General features: G+C 43.1%; 1 protein-coding gene across 1 annotated transcript in view; it reads right to left on the bottom strand.

Moving 5' to 3' along the window:
* The window catches only part of ASZ1 (ankyrin repeat, SAM and basic leucine zipper domain containing 1), a 112,122-nt gene that overhangs the window by 81,582 nt on the left and 12,252 nt on the right, over positions 1-18,288 (bottom strand). Inside the window, 3 exon segments of the mRNA XM_050936760.1 lie at positions 6,941-7,040; positions 11,127-11,270; positions 11,272-11,443. Of these exon segments, the coding sequence (XP_050792717.1) occupies positions 6,941-7,040; positions 11,127-11,270; positions 11,272-11,443 (416 nt within the window).

Below are 18,288 nucleotides of genomic sequence, written 5' to 3'. Positions count from 1 at the left end.
TGCTACCTTCTTAACATTCCAGTCAGGTCTTGCAACTGTCCAGGAGAAGCTCTCAAGACAAACACAATATAAGATGATCAACAAAAGACTTAAAAACGACCCAGAAAAATATTTTAAAAATAAGATGCAAGAGAAGAATTCCTCAAAAAGAAATGTTCAAATCCCAAGAAGAATTAGGAAGGGGTGGGAATGCTCAAACCCCAGTGCTGAAACTTGTATAGTAGGGTGGCGTAAGAAGGAAGGGACATAGCTGGTCAGTTTTCCGTCACCACCATCTCAAAAAGCAGAATTAAATTACCAATTAGAGAAGTGTTAAGATCAACACCACCAGGGACTATCAACCTCTTCACATCTGTACCCTTTGAATCAACAGTAGTGCCAGGTATTTTTAAGTGAGGGAAGCACTACCAGTTCAGTGTCTGGCCAAGGAAGGACATGTACTCTTCTGTGGAGGTCTTTCCCTTTTCTGGAAATGGTGAAAGGTGGCACAGAAACAAGGGACTGCCACTGAGGTGCAAGACAAATCTGTTGGGGGTGCAGAAACTTATGCCACTTTCAATGAGCCACCTCATGGTACACCTTACAGTACAGCCACTGCAGGGAAGCTTTGATTTGCCATGAAGGTAGCTAGAGACTGGAGAGAGAAGAGAAAAACTCGTAACAGACATCTTGGGACAAAGCTACCAGTATCTAACAGCTGCACGAGGAACAGACCATTTCCAGACTCCCAGAAAAAGAAACAAAAAACTGGACAATTGCTGTATGGAATTATACAAGTCAAAGAAAGTGACGCCAATTCGGAAGCCTATAAGTGTCACAGGAACCCATTAGGAAAAGTAAGGAAATATTGCTGGGATTGAGATCTAATGTGAATGCTGAATTAGACCTAGATTATCAAAAGCCAAGATGCTCGAAGTATACAATTAAAAGGGTAACAACAGTGAATCTCGTAATCTTGACGGCAAATTGTTTCATGCTCCTACCAGAGATAGAAAGAAAAGAGGATGAGAGGTACATGAGGGCACCAGAAATGAAAAATAAGGATTGGTTTCAAGGTACTGTACACTATTAACAAAAAGCATGTTTAGATCTTGGCAGCACTTTTAACTCAGAAGGTATGTCTACACAGGAGCTGGGAGATATAAAATAAAGTTGAAAACCACCAAATGAAGGGAACAGAGTTCCCAGTACAAGCAGACATACACATGCTAGTTCTGCTTGAGTTAGTGCCTAAAAACAACAATTGTGGCCATGATAGCATCAGCGGCAGTTTGGGCAAGCCATTCGAGTTATGTATCCAGGGATAGTCAGCTATATTGGTTCCAAATAACTGGAGTTCTTTTAATAATACACCTGTGCACATCGCTGGCCTATGTAACCAAGCAATCTTATCACCTTCCAGATCCCTTCCATATCACTGTTCCACTCATATCTTGTTTCAGACTAGAATAAGCTCTTTAGAGCAAGGACTGTGTCTTCATATCTTTGGGCTGCTAGCACAACTGGAACCTGATAGGGCCTTTAGGTGCTACTGCAATATAAAAGAACAACCAAACAGCACATCTAATGGCAGTATATTCCAAGGCTCCATGAAATAAATATTTTAATTTACCTACCATTATGGAAAGTTTCACTATACAATCTGCATATACAGTGGACTGCAAGATGGCTATCAAGAACAGTGGCAGGGTTCACTTTCTTTGAGGCCAAACTCAAAATTCTTACAAGGCAACTAAAGCAAGTATTTTGAAGACTAGTACCAGCATTTATTTACAGTTTAAATTCTTCTAGTTTTCTACCTCAGTCCCTCCCGCCTCACTCCACTGTATGTATCACTGGCTAGAGCTAGACAATGAAACTTAACCAAGACATAAACAGAATGGAAGCTGAGCAAGACAGAAAGGTGGCATGACAAAAGTTTGGTAAGAGAACAGGCAATTGGGGGTAGGAGAAAGAGAAACATGAAGAGAGGCTGGGATGGCAATACCAGGGAAAATGAAATGTAGGAAAAACAACAATACACACAGCTTTAGCCACTAGAAGGAATGTCAAAACTTGTTGCAGAAATGTGACTAGCAGTCCATTACAACTACATATGAGTATGGTACAGTCTATATTTAAGGTAAAGCCTACATTCTCCTGGTGGAAAATTATGTGAAGTCCCTCATCCCTCTGCAGTGACTTAAGTCCCTTTGGACTCAACTCTTGGTTTTACTGGGAACTACAGCATGCCAAAATCTCCAGCCAAACGCTGTCTCTGCTGAGTAGTGCAGGTCTGACCATGTTGCTGCTTTATATATTAAAATAGCTTGGTCATGTGGTTTGTCTGTCTTATGTAGCGCTATCACTATGATAAGAAGGGTGTTTAACAGCCAATGATGATGATATTTGTTTTACAGCATTCAATACTGTGCAAGGTACCCTACAAAGAATAAAACTAATCCTTCTCAATAGATTTTATATATATATATATAAATAAATAAATAAAAGAATGGAGACTAGTACGCAAGAAGCAGACGGAGAAGGGATTAGTGCATATCACATGGAGCCTGTGACTTCTGCAATGTTTTCTCCTTTTAATATTCATTTTTAGGCCCATATCCTTCTCTTTTCTCTAGTCCTCTCACACACTGCAGCCCTGATTTAATATAGCTATTAAATGCTTAGGTATAGTTAATCCCTACTCATTAGCAAACTTTTATCGTGTTATCCTCCACAAAGTTACCCACAAGTCAATCTTTTAACCATACAAAACAGCTGAGAGAGTTAGAACTATTAACTCTTAAAGAAGGAAAGGTGGGCCCTCCATAGCACTTCACAGCTGTTCCTGCTGCTGTGCGCCTCCTGAAGGAAGCCAGGGACAACTTTAAGGGCCACTCCCTAGAACAAGGGTGGCTAACCTGAGCCTGAGAAGGAGTCAGAATTTACCAAAGTGTCACAGTAATACGACAGCAGCCCCATATCAGCTCCCCGACCCCGCTCCCAGCGCCTCCCACCCAATGGCAGCCCTGCCAATCAGCACCTCCCCTCCCATTCAGCTGTTTAATGGCATGCAGGAGACTATAGGGAGGAGGGGGAAGAAGCGAGGGCATGGTAGGCTCAGGGCAGGGGGTTGAAGGGGTGGAGTGGGGGCAGGGCCTGTGGCAGAGCCAGGGGTTGAGCGGTGAGCACCCCCCGGCACACTGGAAAGTTGGTGCCTGTAGCTCCAGCTCCGGAATTGGTGCCTAAACAAGGAGCTGCATATTAATTTCTGAAGGCCACCCCTGCCCTACAAAATGCTGTAGGCTTTAATCCACATGGCCTCAATAGCCCCTCTCTCTAGACTGTTGTGTACTCTAGGGATCCTTCTTATGGAAAACAAAGACACCCCACTTTTTATGCTATATGTACACAATTACTCATCCATCTTGCAACTCAGGTACAAAACAAAACATTTCCTTTGACCTTTTAATGCAATTGTTTTTAGTGCTTGTTATGTCCAGGTTGTGCCAGAGGTTTTTCTTTAACTAGCTGGATTCTAGCAATATAAAGATAAAGATATGTGATTCACCTCCACAGGCAACACTTAACAGAGATAAGGAAGGTACTTTTATGCCAACAGTAGAGTACACTGCTCCTCTAGTAGCATTTTGTCCAAATATTCTGTTGACTTATATTACTATCAATAGGAAAGCTACTTTTATAGACAGAAAATGAGATCGGACGTTCAAAAGGTGAATGAGGTAATGCTTGAAGAACTAAGGTCAAGTTCCACATACAGACTCTTATCCCCAACAGATTCAAGTTATTTGACACCTATGAAAATCAAAAGGATGTACAGATTTGTTTGGCCCATTCCTAAAATAAACTTTAGCACACAATCTGTTCATATTCAGACTCAGTTAATTTATCCTGTAAGAATTCAAAGATGCAAGTCACCGGTGGAGTTATCGGACTTATTTCTCTGGGAGAGCAACAGTCCTCAAACAATCATATCCCTGCATACTCTGCCAATGTGCAGTGTTGCTCTTAGATATAACCAGATGTTAATTACTATTTCTGAACGTAATTTCTCTCTCAGCAGCAATGCAGAAACACTAAGATCTAGCCCAAGCCTAACAAGAATTTTTGGACTCCGTAAATCTTCACTGTTGAAGTACAGAAGAGAGTATTAAAAACTGAATTTACTCTGACATTTTAGCCTTATTGGTCACTGCAGAGGTGGTAGAGCAATCAATACTTTCCATCTTTGTGGATATGAAAGAAAATGGGGCAAATAGGAATTATAAAGACCACTCAAGTCTGTGGTCTAAGTCTCATGAAAATAAACTGATTTGAAATAAACTGTGATGATAAAGGCCTAATTCTGAAGTTCTCAAAAGATGCTACCATCATCTTTAAGACCTTTTTTATCTTCTTGGCAGTACCCAAGGAATCAAGTATAGCCCCAAGAACTGTTTTCGAGGACAGAAGAAACAGAGCTAATTCTCTCTTTAATACCCCGAGTTGGGTGTTTACACTGTATTTACACTTTTTTATTCACCCTATTTACATACATTTCTAAGGCAACTTTCTCTGTAGCATCTATGCAGCCAACCGCATCAAAATTAAAAAATGCACTTTACGTGAAAGATAAAGATCTATTAAATTGCCTGTTTCCTTATCTACTCACTTCCCCCACCAACAAAGAATTTTACCCTACACTATGACAATGTGATAGCCACAGAGTTCTCTTCACCCCTATGTTACAGCAACACCTCCAAAAACCTTTGAGTGGATTCTCCATCACTTTGCCAAATTTACTTCTGAGGCAAAATTAACATTACATTGTATGTAATTTCTCATGGGCTGCTCCAGTTTGTGACATGGACTGCAGTGGCACAGAATTTGGCTCAAAGCTGTCATTCCCTCACTTCCCCCCTCAGGCTGTACCTTGGGAATATGCCTCTAACAAGTTCTACTGAGCAAATCTGGTTGGATCAACAAAGTTACCTCTATGACCCCAGAACCAAACTCCTCACCAAATTGAATTACTGCTCCTATACTATAGCTCTTCAAAGAAACTGATGAAAAAATTTAACATTGTCCAGACTGCTTCCTCACCTCTCATTGAACCCATTCTCAGAAACAGCCATACCATTTTTGCTAAAAAAATTCAAAAAAGAATTCAGCCTGTGGCAGACAGCAACATCGAAAAATTCAGACTAAATGATTAAACTTTGGCAAACTTATAAGCCACTAAAAACACAGGCTTATAATATAAATCATTAGGCAACACTAACTATACAGGCACCACTCACGATCAGCTCAACCTATCAACAAAGAAAGCTTTGACACAAAGTATGAGATCTCAAACATTTCATTCAAAGTGATGTTAATTTGCTTCACCCTTTTAAACAACCAATTTTGCCATAGTGTTTTACTTAAAATGAATGCAATACTGCAGTCAAGAAATTGGCAGTTTTTATTTTCAAAAGATAAATCACCCAGTTTAATATCTGAAGAAAAAAACCCTTGAGTCTGCCAACAAGTTACAATTTTCCAGAAATTATACTAATTTTCTCAGAACAGATACTCCTTGCTGCTATACTCCAGTTTTCTGTTGAAACACAATTTTCTGAAGATCACCATGAGGCAGGTTAATTTATCTGTGTAGCTCATGACCAGAGCCAGCTCCAGTGTTTTTGCCGCCCCAAGCAGTAGGGAAAAAAAAAAAAAAAAGCAGTGATCGCAATTGGCAGTAGCTCCACCACGCTGCTTTCTTCTTCAGTTGCAATTCAGTGGCAGGTCCTTCCCTCTGAGACGGACCGAAGGATCTGCCGCCAAATTGCTAGGGAGGAGCCCAACGTGCCAGCACTTCCCCTTGGCTGCCCCAAGCACTTGCTTGCTGAGTTGGTGCCTGGAGCCGGCCCTGCTCATGACTGACCACTCTAACTGCCCTGGATAATGCAATAAAGGATGCAATGCCTGAACACTGGGTTAATGGAAATGTTTTCTAAGCGAGGAAGCCATTTTAAAATCAAACTAGTATTTTTAAGCAAAATTTGTAAGAGTGAAAAATATCACACAAGTTGATTGCTAGATTGTCTGATCTTCAATCTGAAGCTACTGTTGCCAGGACAGCCCAAGAGGCAGACCACAGGCAGGGCCAGCTTTAGGCTTTTTGCTACCCCTAGCAACAAAAAAAAAAAAAAAAAAAAAAAAGGTGTCTGAAATGCCGCCCATAGCACGTACTTGGTTTGCTGGTGCAGCCCTGACCACAGGCACAATCATCCTGGTGGGTGTGTGTGTGCGCAATTTCCAACCAGGACAGGTACACCTCTACCCTGATCTAATGCTGTCCTCGGGAGCCAAAAAATCTTACTGAGTTATAGGTGAAATCACGTCATATCGAACTTGCTTTGATCTGCCGGAGTGCGTAGCCCCTACCCCCGGAGCACTGCTTTACTGTGTTATATCAGGTTGCGTTATATCAGGACAGAGGTGTATAAAAAAAACTGAAAAGCAAGAACCATTGAATTCCCACCCTCAATTTAAACCCCTCCCCACGCAAATTTACAATACATTGTTTGCAAACCTAGTATTCTCTTTTTAAAAAATATTAAGAGAACAAAATGTAAGGAAGTAGAAGATACTATACAGCATGCTTAGTATATTTCATCTGAAAGAAAACCTTACCAATGAATCAAGAACCCTGAACATCTGAACTATGGTACACAATGTTATTCCTGGCAAACTAATGACTTTATGGCAATGCTGGATGGTGACCCACTCATAAGGAGATAGTGATTCTGTAATTACATTTTTAATAAATATAGAGTCTATACTGTTTTACAAATGTTTGATAACACCTACACAGGCTTAGCAATACTCCTTTGACATGAGAAATTTAGGCAGCCTTCAAATTACATCTTCCCAAATTCAGTAAATTTGAGTTAAGTTTACAATCCACTTTTCTCACCTGAATTTAAAAGTTCTTCAATCATGGACACATCCCCAGAAGTCAAAGCTTTCTTTAATGTTTCATCCTTGTCTTGTAACTGTAATGTTTTACTAAATTGCTAAACAGGCAAAAAAATAAAATCAGAGCCAGGTTACTTCATAATAAACATTTTTTCTATTCAACTTTCAACATGCTTTTGAAGGCACAGTGGGGAAGGAAGTAGAAAACAAATAATTGTTTTCTTTCCTTTATCTTGGTCTGAATAATTGCCAGGATTTGTTTAGGTTCTACTATAATTTACTGATAAGGACAATGCAAGAGAAAGTTACAGCACAGAAAGGAAAATAATTTACATACAGTTCTACAGTGAAATACGTGTGCCTGTAAAAATGGCACTTTTTTACTCAATAGATCTGCTCTCCTAGCACATTCCACCGAATTGGCTTACATCATTAAAAATGAGATTTTTATGAAGCAACACAGCTTGTGGAGAGGTAGATTTATTCTCCTGCTTGCACAACAGAATTGATAGTTCCTATAGCAAGGCTACCCATTCTCAAAAGGGACTCCAAGTCCAAGACTGGCAATACTGCCTTGGGACAATACTCCTGTGTCGCCCAGTGGCGTGATTCAGCAGCTATGTCACCCAATGGTGAGAATCAGCAGCCAAGGATAGAGGAACTCAGGTCTTCCCCACTCCACTGGGTTCCAACCCAGAGCCCAAAGAAACAATAATTTACATTACACAAGCTAGGAGACAGATGCCCCATGCTAGTCCCTGGGCCACTTTCTACCTCAGCTTCAGATTGTCTGAAGATCTGTCTTGTGGTCCCCTTTGGGATTCTTTTCTGTGGTGGTGGCTCAGCGTCCACAGCCCCGTGGCTGAAACGTCAGTGGCGGCTTGACCATAATGCCTGGTCCCAGCCTTTGGGAACCACAGTTGCTACTCCACAGGAGACTGTAGACCCATCTGCTCTCCTACTCCGTCAGCCCAAACTGAGTTGAGTGCTGCCTTTTGAGCCTTCCCTCCCTAGCAGGGGAGAAGGGGCACGGCTTTCTGTGTCCAGAGCAAACCCTTTACCGTTGTTTCAGTAGTGTGGGGCTCGTACAACCTGTCACACCCATGCAAACCTAGCCTTATGCTGTCAGTTACACTTGCATACACAACAGAATCCAAGGCCAATGTGGTTGCACAGATTAATTAAAGCAGTTTTTGATCACAAATCTATTAATGGAAGTGCTGGCAGAATACTGGGGTGGGGTGGAATCATGAATATTTTGTTATTGTTTGTTTCAGTCACAGCATGTGGTGTCACCTACACTCTGCATTTCCCAGTTTTCTAACATTTATTATTTCTTATTAAGAAACATAGCCTGACCTGATAATTAGGCTTGGAAGGATTAGATGTTTATTGGTAAATGTTGATTTCACCATATACACAAACCAATGAAAAATATTTCCAATAATAATAATCATAATAATCAAAATTTTCAGGTAGGTAATTCCCAACAACTGAATGATTAAATAGATAAAAACAGAAAAAAAATGCTTAAAAATAAACACTGATCTTATCCGCAGGTTTGGCCAATCGGGGCTCCCACTGGCCACAGTTGGCCGCTCCAGACAATGGGGGCTGCAGGAAGGGCCGCCAGCATGTCCCTTGGCCCGCGCCGCTTCCTGCAGCCCCCATTGACCTGAAGCAGCGAAATGCGGCCACTGGCAGCCACGATCAGCTGAACCTGCAGACACCAGGGGCTTTCCCTCAACAAGAGGCGGCCCAAGTTTGAGAACTACTGGTCTAAACGACAGAAACTCACATCAGTAGCCCACAGATTAGCCATTTTTTTCAGGATTCAGTAAATATTTTGAATGAACATGGTCCAAATTCAGCAAAGCATTTAGGCAGGTACTTATTTCCATGCCTATTCAAAGTCCTTAAGCAGATGTCCCACTGAAGTTAATGTGACAAAGTCCCTTTTCAAAGTAGATTTGAACTTTAAGTCAGAATCCTGTAAAACACAGGAATTTTAAAAATACCAATTTGCTAGGAGCAGCAAGAAGCCTTCAAGACCCCAGAACTATAATATTCAGTTCAACTGTGGTGAAACTCCAATGCAAAACTGATTTAATTGAGTAGAATTTTTCTTCCCCATTATTACAAATGCACATTTGTCAATACAGTGATATGTCCTGGCTGCTCCTAAAATCATTTTGGTACATGAATTTATACTTTATTTAAATAAAAACAAAATTAGAAATAAGAAGCTAGCAGAAGTCATATTTCTTATGAATACCTAATACAAAAAATGTTATTTCTGTTTTAGAGTATTATCTTAAAACTTCCCATAGTCACTAAGTCAACTGGAAACTTTTGTGTGGATTCAGTATAAGGCTGTGAGAGTATTTAACACTTTGCTATACAGCATGCTGCACTTCCAAAGCCATGTACAAATAATGTACAAACAAGGCAGAAATGCCGGGGGTGGGAGGGAGAACATCCTCAGCCACATCCCCATTGACAGAAGGCTGTGACCCAGAGGGTGGATGACTTATGGGCTTTGCTGGGTCAGCACAGGCCATGCATGGGACGTCATGGCTGCTCAGGGGCGCTCCTAGCATTGGTACCACGGTAGGACTCTATAGTAAAGCAGGGCTCACATCACACTCAGCGAGCCACGTGTGCAGCAGTGGTGCAGTTCACTAGGTTGCCAGGCGTCCAGTTTTCAACAGAATGCCCAGTAGAAAAGGGACCCTGGCAGCTCCAGTCAGCACCCGTGACTGGGCTGTTATAAGTCCAGTCAGCAGTGCAGTGGGCCTAAGGCAGGTTCCATATCGGCCCGGCACAGCTCCCAGAAGCAGCCTGCATGTCCCTATGGCCCCTCAGCGCAGGGGAGCCAGGGATATTCTGTGTGTTGCCCCCACCCTTAGCTCTGCCTACATAGGTCCACATGGCTGGGAACCATGGCCCATAGGAGCCTCAGGGGTAGCACCTGCAGGCAAGAATAGCATGCAGAGACCTTTGGCCAACCCTGCACCTAGGGCAGGGGTGGGCAAACTACAGTCGTTTTAAGATGGCCCGCAAGCTCCCACTGGGGAGCGGGATCTGGGGCTTGCCCCACTCTAATACTCCAGCCAGGGGACAGGGTCAGGGGCTGCACCGTGTGGCTCCTGGAAGCCACGGCATGGCCCGCCCAGGTGCTCCAGCTGGGGTGCAAGGTTGGGGGCCACTTCATGCAACTTCTAGAAGCCGTGGCATGGCCCCACTCTGGCTCCTACGCACTCCAGTAGCCTCCTCCAGCACTCCAATGGGAGCTACGGGGTGGTGCCTGTGGATGGGGCAGCATGCAGATGTGCCTAGGCGCGCCTCTGTGTAGGAGCTGGAGGAGGGACATGCCACTGCTTCCGGGAGCTGCTTGAGATAAGCACCACTCGGAGCCTGCACCCCTGAGCCTCTTGCCACATCCCAACCCCCCAACCCCAGCCCTGATCCCCCTCCTGCCCTCCAAACCCCTCAATCCCAGCCCAGAGCACTATCCTGCACCCCAAACCCCTCATCCCCACCCCCAAACCCACAGCCCCCGTCAGAGCCTGCATCCCTTCCCACACCCCAACCCCCTTCCCCAGCCTGGAGCCCCCTCTCACACCCTGAACTCATTTCTTGCCCCCACCCTGGAGCCCCCAATTTTGTGAGCATTCATGGCCTGCCATACAATGTCAATTCCCAGCTGTGGCCCTCAAGCTAAAGTTTGCCCACCCCAGCCTAGGGGACTGCAGGGACACATGGGCCACTTCCAGGAGCCACCTGAGGTAAGTGCCAGTCCTCATCCCTGGCCCTACCCCACAGCCTACACCCCCAGCCAGAGACCTCATCCCCCTCCCACACCTGAACCCCTGCCCCAGCCCAGTGAAAGTGAGTGGGTGGTGGCGACCAAGTGAGGAAGGGGGGGTGGAGTGAGTAGGGGCAGGGCCTCGGGGAAGGGGTGGGGTGAAGCGGGTTCAGTTTTCTGCAATGAGGAGGTTGGCAACCCCAGGCCCAACTGATGAGCGCCGAGCACGCGGGCCAAGCAGGGAAGCGCTCGCGACCGCCCCGCAACCCAACCACACCCCAGCACCCACCGGCCGCGCCGCGGAGCTAAGCACCCAGCCCGGCCCCAGCACCACCGCCCGCTGGGCAGAGCGGCGGGAGCCCGCGGCCGCCCCCACCTGCGGCTCGTGCTGAACGAACCCGATCACCCAGCGGTCCTCGTCGCTGTCGCTGCTCTCGCCTCCCCCGGCCACCGCCAGCGAGCGGGAAGCCCACGGCATGGCCTCTGCTGCCACCGGCCGCGCACCCGCACCGCGCACGCGGAGCCCCGGCACCCCAGCCTCGTTTCCAGTCCCCGCCGCGAGAGCGGGAAACTGTCTCAGGTGGGAAGGCGCTGCGGTCACGTGGCTCTGCGGCGGGGCCCGCGGGACTGTGAGAAGGCGTGTTCTCCACGCCGGCCCGGGCGGGGCAGGGAGACCGAGCCGTGGGAGGAAGCCTGTGGAGAGGCGCAGGGAACGTGCAGGCAGAGCCGTGGGACTCCACGGGCGGGGCTGGAAGTTGCCAGTTTATGAGTCATGTCAGGGCTTGGAATTTTAATTTTAATTAAGGCAGCATAAATCCCTGTCTGGAGCAGGAGGGGCCCTATCTGGGCCCCTGGACAAGGTCCCATTAATTTCAGTAGGAAGTGGTGTTTTGTGCCAGTGCCTTTGGGACAGATATGACTCTCTTTCCCTCCAACCCCCAAAACGCGATGGCTGCTACTTACAGGATGGGACTAAGTATAAACCCCATAGTCAGTGATTTCTTCTGCTCTCAGAACAAGAATTGTCCTGGCTGGAAAACTTTGAAGTAACACCACAGTAGCATAGAAAGGAGTGCTGAGGAGTCACCCTTATGGTTTCCTTTTACCATCACTAAATTCACAAATCTCCGTTTACAGAACAAATTAGGAACCCAATCCCATATTCCTTTCCCAAGGAAAACCACTATTTGCTGTCAGTGTGAGATTTGGCTGGGTAAGGAGTAAAGAATTTGGCCCTAAAACTAGTAGACGTGTGCACTACCTGTGGGCCAAATACACTTGGTGAGTCATAAAATGTGGCCCTGCCTGCTACTTAGTTTCTTACTTCTTCTATAGCATGAAGATAAGATCAAATGTCATTCTTTATTGCTAGTGAACTGTTATTAATCTGTCAAGATAGGTACAGGTAATAAATATTATAGTTCTGTGCATTTCTTTGTTAATGTTAGGAAACTTTAGGAAATAAATTGTCATAATACCACTACATAAATCCCTGGGTGGTTCCTAACTTGAATACTGTGTGCAGTTCTGGTTGCCCCATCTCAGAAAAAGATGTATTAGAATTGGGTAAGGGCACAGAGAAGGATAACAGAAATGACAACGAGTAAAAATAATCTCTTCCATATTAGGAGATATTAAACTGTTCAGTTTAGAGAAGAGATGCCTAAGGGAGGATATGGTAGAGGTCTACAGAATCACAACTGGCATGAAGGAAGTGTTACTACCCCTTCCCATAACATAAGAACCAGGGGGCTCCTCTTGACACAGGTGCTGGCTTCCTCCTTGCTTTGAGGGTGCTCAACGCCTGCCAGGCACTGCCCCCACTCTACCCCTTCCTCCTACCCCACCTCTTCCTGCACAGTTCTGCCCCCTCCCCCAAGCGTGCCCTGTGCCTGCACTTCCTCCTTCCAGCACGTCCTGCATGCCATGGAATAGTTGATCTGGGGTGGATGGGAAGCACTGGGAGGGAGCGGGGGAAGGAGTTGATTGGCAGGTCTACTGGCAGGCAGGAGGCACTGTGGGAGAGGGGGAAGAGCCAGCTGCCAGTGGGTGCTAAGTAACCGCTATTTTTTTTCCATGGGTGCTCAAGGGCTGGAGCATGGAGTTGGCACCTATGCCTCATGAAATTAATAGGCAGCAGGTTTAAAACAAAAGGAAGTCCTTCATACAGCTCTCCATCAAACTGTGGAACTCATTGCCAGATGTTGTGAAGGCCAAAAGTAAACTGAGTTCAAAGAAGAATTAGATAAGTTCATGGAGGACAGGTTAAACAATAGCTATTAGCCAAGATGGGGATACAATTTCTTGCTTATGTTTAAGGCCCTACCAAATTCATGGCCATGACATTTGGTCTTTCTCCCCTCCCCCCTGTGAAATCTGGTCTTTTGTGTGTTTTTACCTTGTACTATACAGATTTCATGGGGGAGACCAGCATTTCTCATACTGGGGGCCCTGACCCAAAAGGCAGTTGCAGGGAGGTCAGAAGGTTATTTTAGGGGGGTCATGATATTGCCACCCTTACTTCTGCGCTACCTTCAGAGTTGGGCAGCTGGAGAGCAGCGGCTGCTGGTTGGGCACCCAGCTCTGAAGGCAGCACCCTGCCAGCAGCAGCGCAGAAGTAATGGTATCAGTACCACAACCTGCCCTACAATAACCTTGTGACCCCCCCCACTCCTTTTTGGGTGAGGACCCCTCAAATTACCACACTGTGAAATTTCAGATTTAAATAGCTAAAATAATGAAAGTTATGATTTATTAAATCCTATGACTGTGAAATTGACCAAAATGGATTGTGAATTTGGTAGGGCCCTACTTACATTCTCATGTGTGTTACAGGCAATATAAGTAGTTCTGCCTATAGTTATAATTGCCCAGTATTTCCCATTCTAAGACCTTTTTTTTAAATTACTTATCAGTTTGCCAAAATATAACTGTTTGGGCTGAAATTTTCCTTGCCAGGTGTCTAATTTTTGGGGGAGGAAGGGCAGGGGGTGCAAGGGGTTGAGGGTGGAAATGGTTCAGCCATTTCCAAGAATGAGTTTAGGAAAAATATTTTGCCCACGTTAAAGAATTGTGTGTAAGAATTGTTTTTAAAAGTTCTAAAGCTTTCATGCTTTGGAGCAGGAACTTGAAATCTGGGAGGTCAGTCTGGTGTCAGGGATGTGCGGTGCCCATGAAAAATTAGCCAAATTTGGCAAGTTATGAGCCTTTGAAACATCCCAGGTAGCATGTGTTCTGTATAGACTTGTTAGAGTTTAGTTGTCAAATTCGCCCAAAATTTCATCTGTAACAAGTATGCTCCTGTCCCTAACATCTCTTGCATGCTAACCAGGCTGCCCTGCACCATCCCCACAGATGATGCTCCATCCTGGAACTGTAGGAGTGGAGCAGGATTTTCCTGCTATTGCTGTTCAGAGACAGAAAGTATTACAGAGAGACTGAAAAGCAGACCATTATAGCACACCCAAATCACTTCCAAATATGAGAAAGTATACCTCTTCATTGGCTTTAAAACTAGTGCTTAATTCTTGCAAGGCTGAAGATGTAGGCAGCAACTATCCTGTGGCAGAAGGATTAGAGATGACTAGATGATGGAGACTCTTGTGCAATGCAGGAGAATGGACTGCCCTTGAAAGAGGACACCACTTACTTTTTCTTTCCACTCTCCTAATAAACTCTTTTTTCTGCTCTTTCACATCAATGACTGACAGAGAAACAGACAATTACACTCACTCTCTCTCTCTCTCACACACACACAAAAGATACATACAAACACACATTTCCTGTTTAATTTATTTATGTCTCCTTTTCTGTCCTCTTGACTGAATATATTCCTTTGACTCATGGTGAGGTCCCTGCAAAACATAGCTTTGAAGCTTTGTTCTGGTAACAAGAATGGGGAGTTGTGTTTATGTACTTTTTTTTCTACAAGATAAACAGTGTAAAAGAAAGAAACAACAAATGTATCCAAAAGGCTCACTCAGTGCTTTGGTTACAATCAGGTCAAATTAATGCACCTTTTAAAATGTGAGAGCTGCTAACTTATGTTTACATGGACCTGGAAAGGACTTTAAATATTGGTTATTTTTAAAAATTATCAGTAATTTTTAAAGAGGAGTAAAATGATCAGTAGAAATCCATTTTAATTGGGTTGTGATGGATAACTAGAAATAGTATTGCAGTCTAGAGGGGCAGAGGAAAAATATTAAGATCTCTTGAGATGACTATAAATTATCTTTCTGTATAAAACATTACATGTAACTATATAGATAAAGAAGATAATTCACAGTCATCCCAAGAGATCTTAATCTTTTTTCTCTGCCCCTCTGGACTGCAGTCCTGTTTCTGCTATTTTAATGGGTTGCAAATATTTGCGCAAAGCTGGCCAGACAATACTTAAGCCAAATGAAAAAAATTACTTTCCCATCATTCTGCAGCAGCTTATCCCAAAATGATAGCCAAATTTTTAAAGTTGGTCCTTGATTATGTGTACCCCAGGTTTTCCATGCCCACCTTAAAACATCTAAGGGCTTGATTTTCAGAAGTTCTGATGGCTTAGCATTTACTGGATTTCAGTTGGAGCTGTAGGCCTGTTGCACCCCTGAAAATCAGAGGCTTAGGGGCCCAATTCACTAGTGCCCTGCACCTTATGTAGTCAGTTACAGACTGACTACATCAGAACCAAGCAGGTGTAAACTGCTACCATTCTGAGAGGATAGCATTTTGCCCTAGTCAAAGATACAATCATGAAATGAGTCCTTTAAAGTCAATGGGAGTTAGATGTGTATAACTGAGGGTAGAATTTGGAGCTTATGAGCATTACAACTAGATGATGATATGATTGTGTTTCTACATAACTATTCATTTTTTATTATTCAGTCCTGTAAGACCTAGTATAAGCATTGATGATAATCTCCAGCCTTCTATTTATTGTGTGGTAAAATAGGTGTGCTTCCATTACTGTGACATTCTGTACCTTGGGGAAGTGTGCTGTAACCCCCATATTCCTCATTTTCATATAATCGTGATCTTACCTTACAAGGCATGTTTTATATGTATCAGGGAAAAGGTTATAATCTGCTAAAAGTCATTTCTCTACCCATATATGTATATCATTAAAGCATATGAAATATAAGAATCGTGTAGTGTGCTTGTCACTAAAACATGCTGTAAGTTGGGGGAATCAATCAGATATTAGCTCCCCAGAGACAACATCAAGGAAAGTAACCGACGCCCAGGCAAGGTGTCAATCAACCCATCAACAACCATTGTCCAGCAAGGAAGCTTGACTCACCTGCATGAGGCCATACCAGGTAATTTGCTCAACCTTGCTTGAAAAGACTCAGTAATCTTAGAATCATAGATTATTACGGTTGGAAGGGACCTCAAGAGATCTTCTAGTCCAACCCCTTGCTCAAAGCGGAATCAATCCCCAAATCCCTAAATGGCCCCCTCAAGGATTGAACTCACAACCCTGGGTTGAGTGCTCACCTGACTCTGAAAAAGATGGTGGGGGGGCAAAGCGAAGAGGGAAGAAAGGACATGATAAAAGGAAGAGACATTTGCCATGCTCTTCCTGTCTCTTCCACCTGCGTCTACAGACAGTGGTAAGAACCATCTAAGTTTGTAAGGACATTGAAAATGTTAAGATGAGCTTAGAATATGTTTTGCTTTTATTTCTGACCAAATCTGACTTGTTATGCTTTGACTTATAATCACTTAAAATCTATCTTCATAGTTAATAAATCTGTTTGTTTATTCTGCCTGAAGCAGTGCATTTGGTTTGAAGCGAGAGACTCCCCTTTGGAGAACAAGCCTGGTACATATCAATTTCTTTGTTAAATTGACAAACTTATATAAGCGTGCAGCGTCCAGTGGGCATAACTGGACACTGCAAGATGGAGGGTCCTAGGGTGTGTCTGGGACCAGAGATATTGGCTAGTGTAATTCTCTTGGAAGTAGCTGGGAGCATCTTACATGCCAGAGGCTGTGCGTTAACAGCCCAGGAGTGGGGGTTCTCACAGCAGAGCAGAGTACGGCTGGCTCCCAGAGTCAAGGAGTGGAGTGGCCTAGCAGATCACTGGTCCAGATAACACCAGAGGGGAACGTTACACATACATTTTATTAAGCTTTAGTTTTAAATTATACTATCCTTCAGAAAAATCAGTAAGATAACCAGTCTTTCATTACATTGTAGCCTACTACAAATGCATTTTAAAATATTTTCTCTACAACTTAGTAAGTTATATTTGGTGCTGCTAAGTGCTGTTAAACAGCTGATGTTCATTTCAGAGGAGGCTGTGTTTCAGTGTGATGTGCAAAGTGATTCCTATATAGCTCTTACTTACCTCACAAAAGCATTGTAAGGCCTAATTTGTTAACATTTGTAAAGGACTTAAAGATTTTCAAATGAAAATCACTATAGAATTGTAATGAGCTATTAAAATGAATATTATTTCATTGAAAACATGCATTACAAATTTCACAAGATCAAATTAATCTCAACAGACCTTCAACATTTTTAATCACAAAAAGGGCTATCCTGTGCATCACTCTGTTTTTCTATATTCAATATTATATGGATATCAGTTATTGGATATATGAATTTCTATATGGTTCTATTGTTTTAATTCTGTATCATTCTTTAAATATTACAATCGTACAATGTATAAGTATTATTATATTTAGTGTTTATCTTACTGCAGCATCCAAAGTGCCAGTCAGGATCAGGATCCCATTGTGGTAAACATGATTCAAACATGTATAAAGATACAATTCATTCCCCAAAGCACTCACTATTTTGTGTACTGTAGAACTGGAAATGTTTGCTGTAAATTAATTGTTGGTATATTCACTGATATGACAATGCATACTAATTAATTGACATTATCATGCAGAAATTCTTAAACTGATGCCCATGTCTTACCAGTGGTCCTTAGTGCACTTCCTGGTATAATATAGAATGAAGCATTTTGTGACTTAAACAGTAGCAGATTAAGGTGAGGAAGTGAATAATGAGAGTTGTCTCTCATACAAAATAGGCACAGAATAAAAAGAGTTGGAGATCTATCCTGCAAACTTCAGCACTTGCCTGTGAAAACTTGTTGGGAGCATGAAAATAGTTTTTACCTAAAATGTACAGCACTAAAATAATTAATTTTACAATATTTGTTCATCTTGTAATTTATCATTCAAATTAAAAACACAATAAAAGACACAAAACCATCTAGCAAGCAATACTGAAAATACTGTATACTAAAAGTGTTTCTGAAAAATGAAAACTATGAAGATTAATATCAGCTTTATTTTTTAAAAGAATTTACAATGTATGAAATTATTTCATTTTTTCCATGTGCTTCAAAGGCATGTTGAGGTTTCCAGGATTTTATAAATAGTAAATGAAATTTTTAAAGATTTCCTGATTCCTGAGCCCACCCACCCCTTCTTTTGAAGGCACTGAAAAGTGCATCTACAAGCTTTTCCTTGTATGTGATTGCATTTGTCTTTGTAAAAAATAATAAATACAGGAAAGGCTAGAG

Source organism: Gopherus flavomarginatus, chromosome 1 (genome assembly GCF_025201925.1).
Source record: "Gopherus flavomarginatus isolate rGopFla2 chromosome 1, rGopFla2.mat.asm, whole genome shotgun sequence".
NCBI classification, from domain to species: domain Eukaryota; kingdom Metazoa; phylum Chordata; order Testudines; family Testudinidae; genus Gopherus; species Gopherus flavomarginatus.
This window is presented reverse-complemented; position numbering and strand designations above follow the sequence as displayed.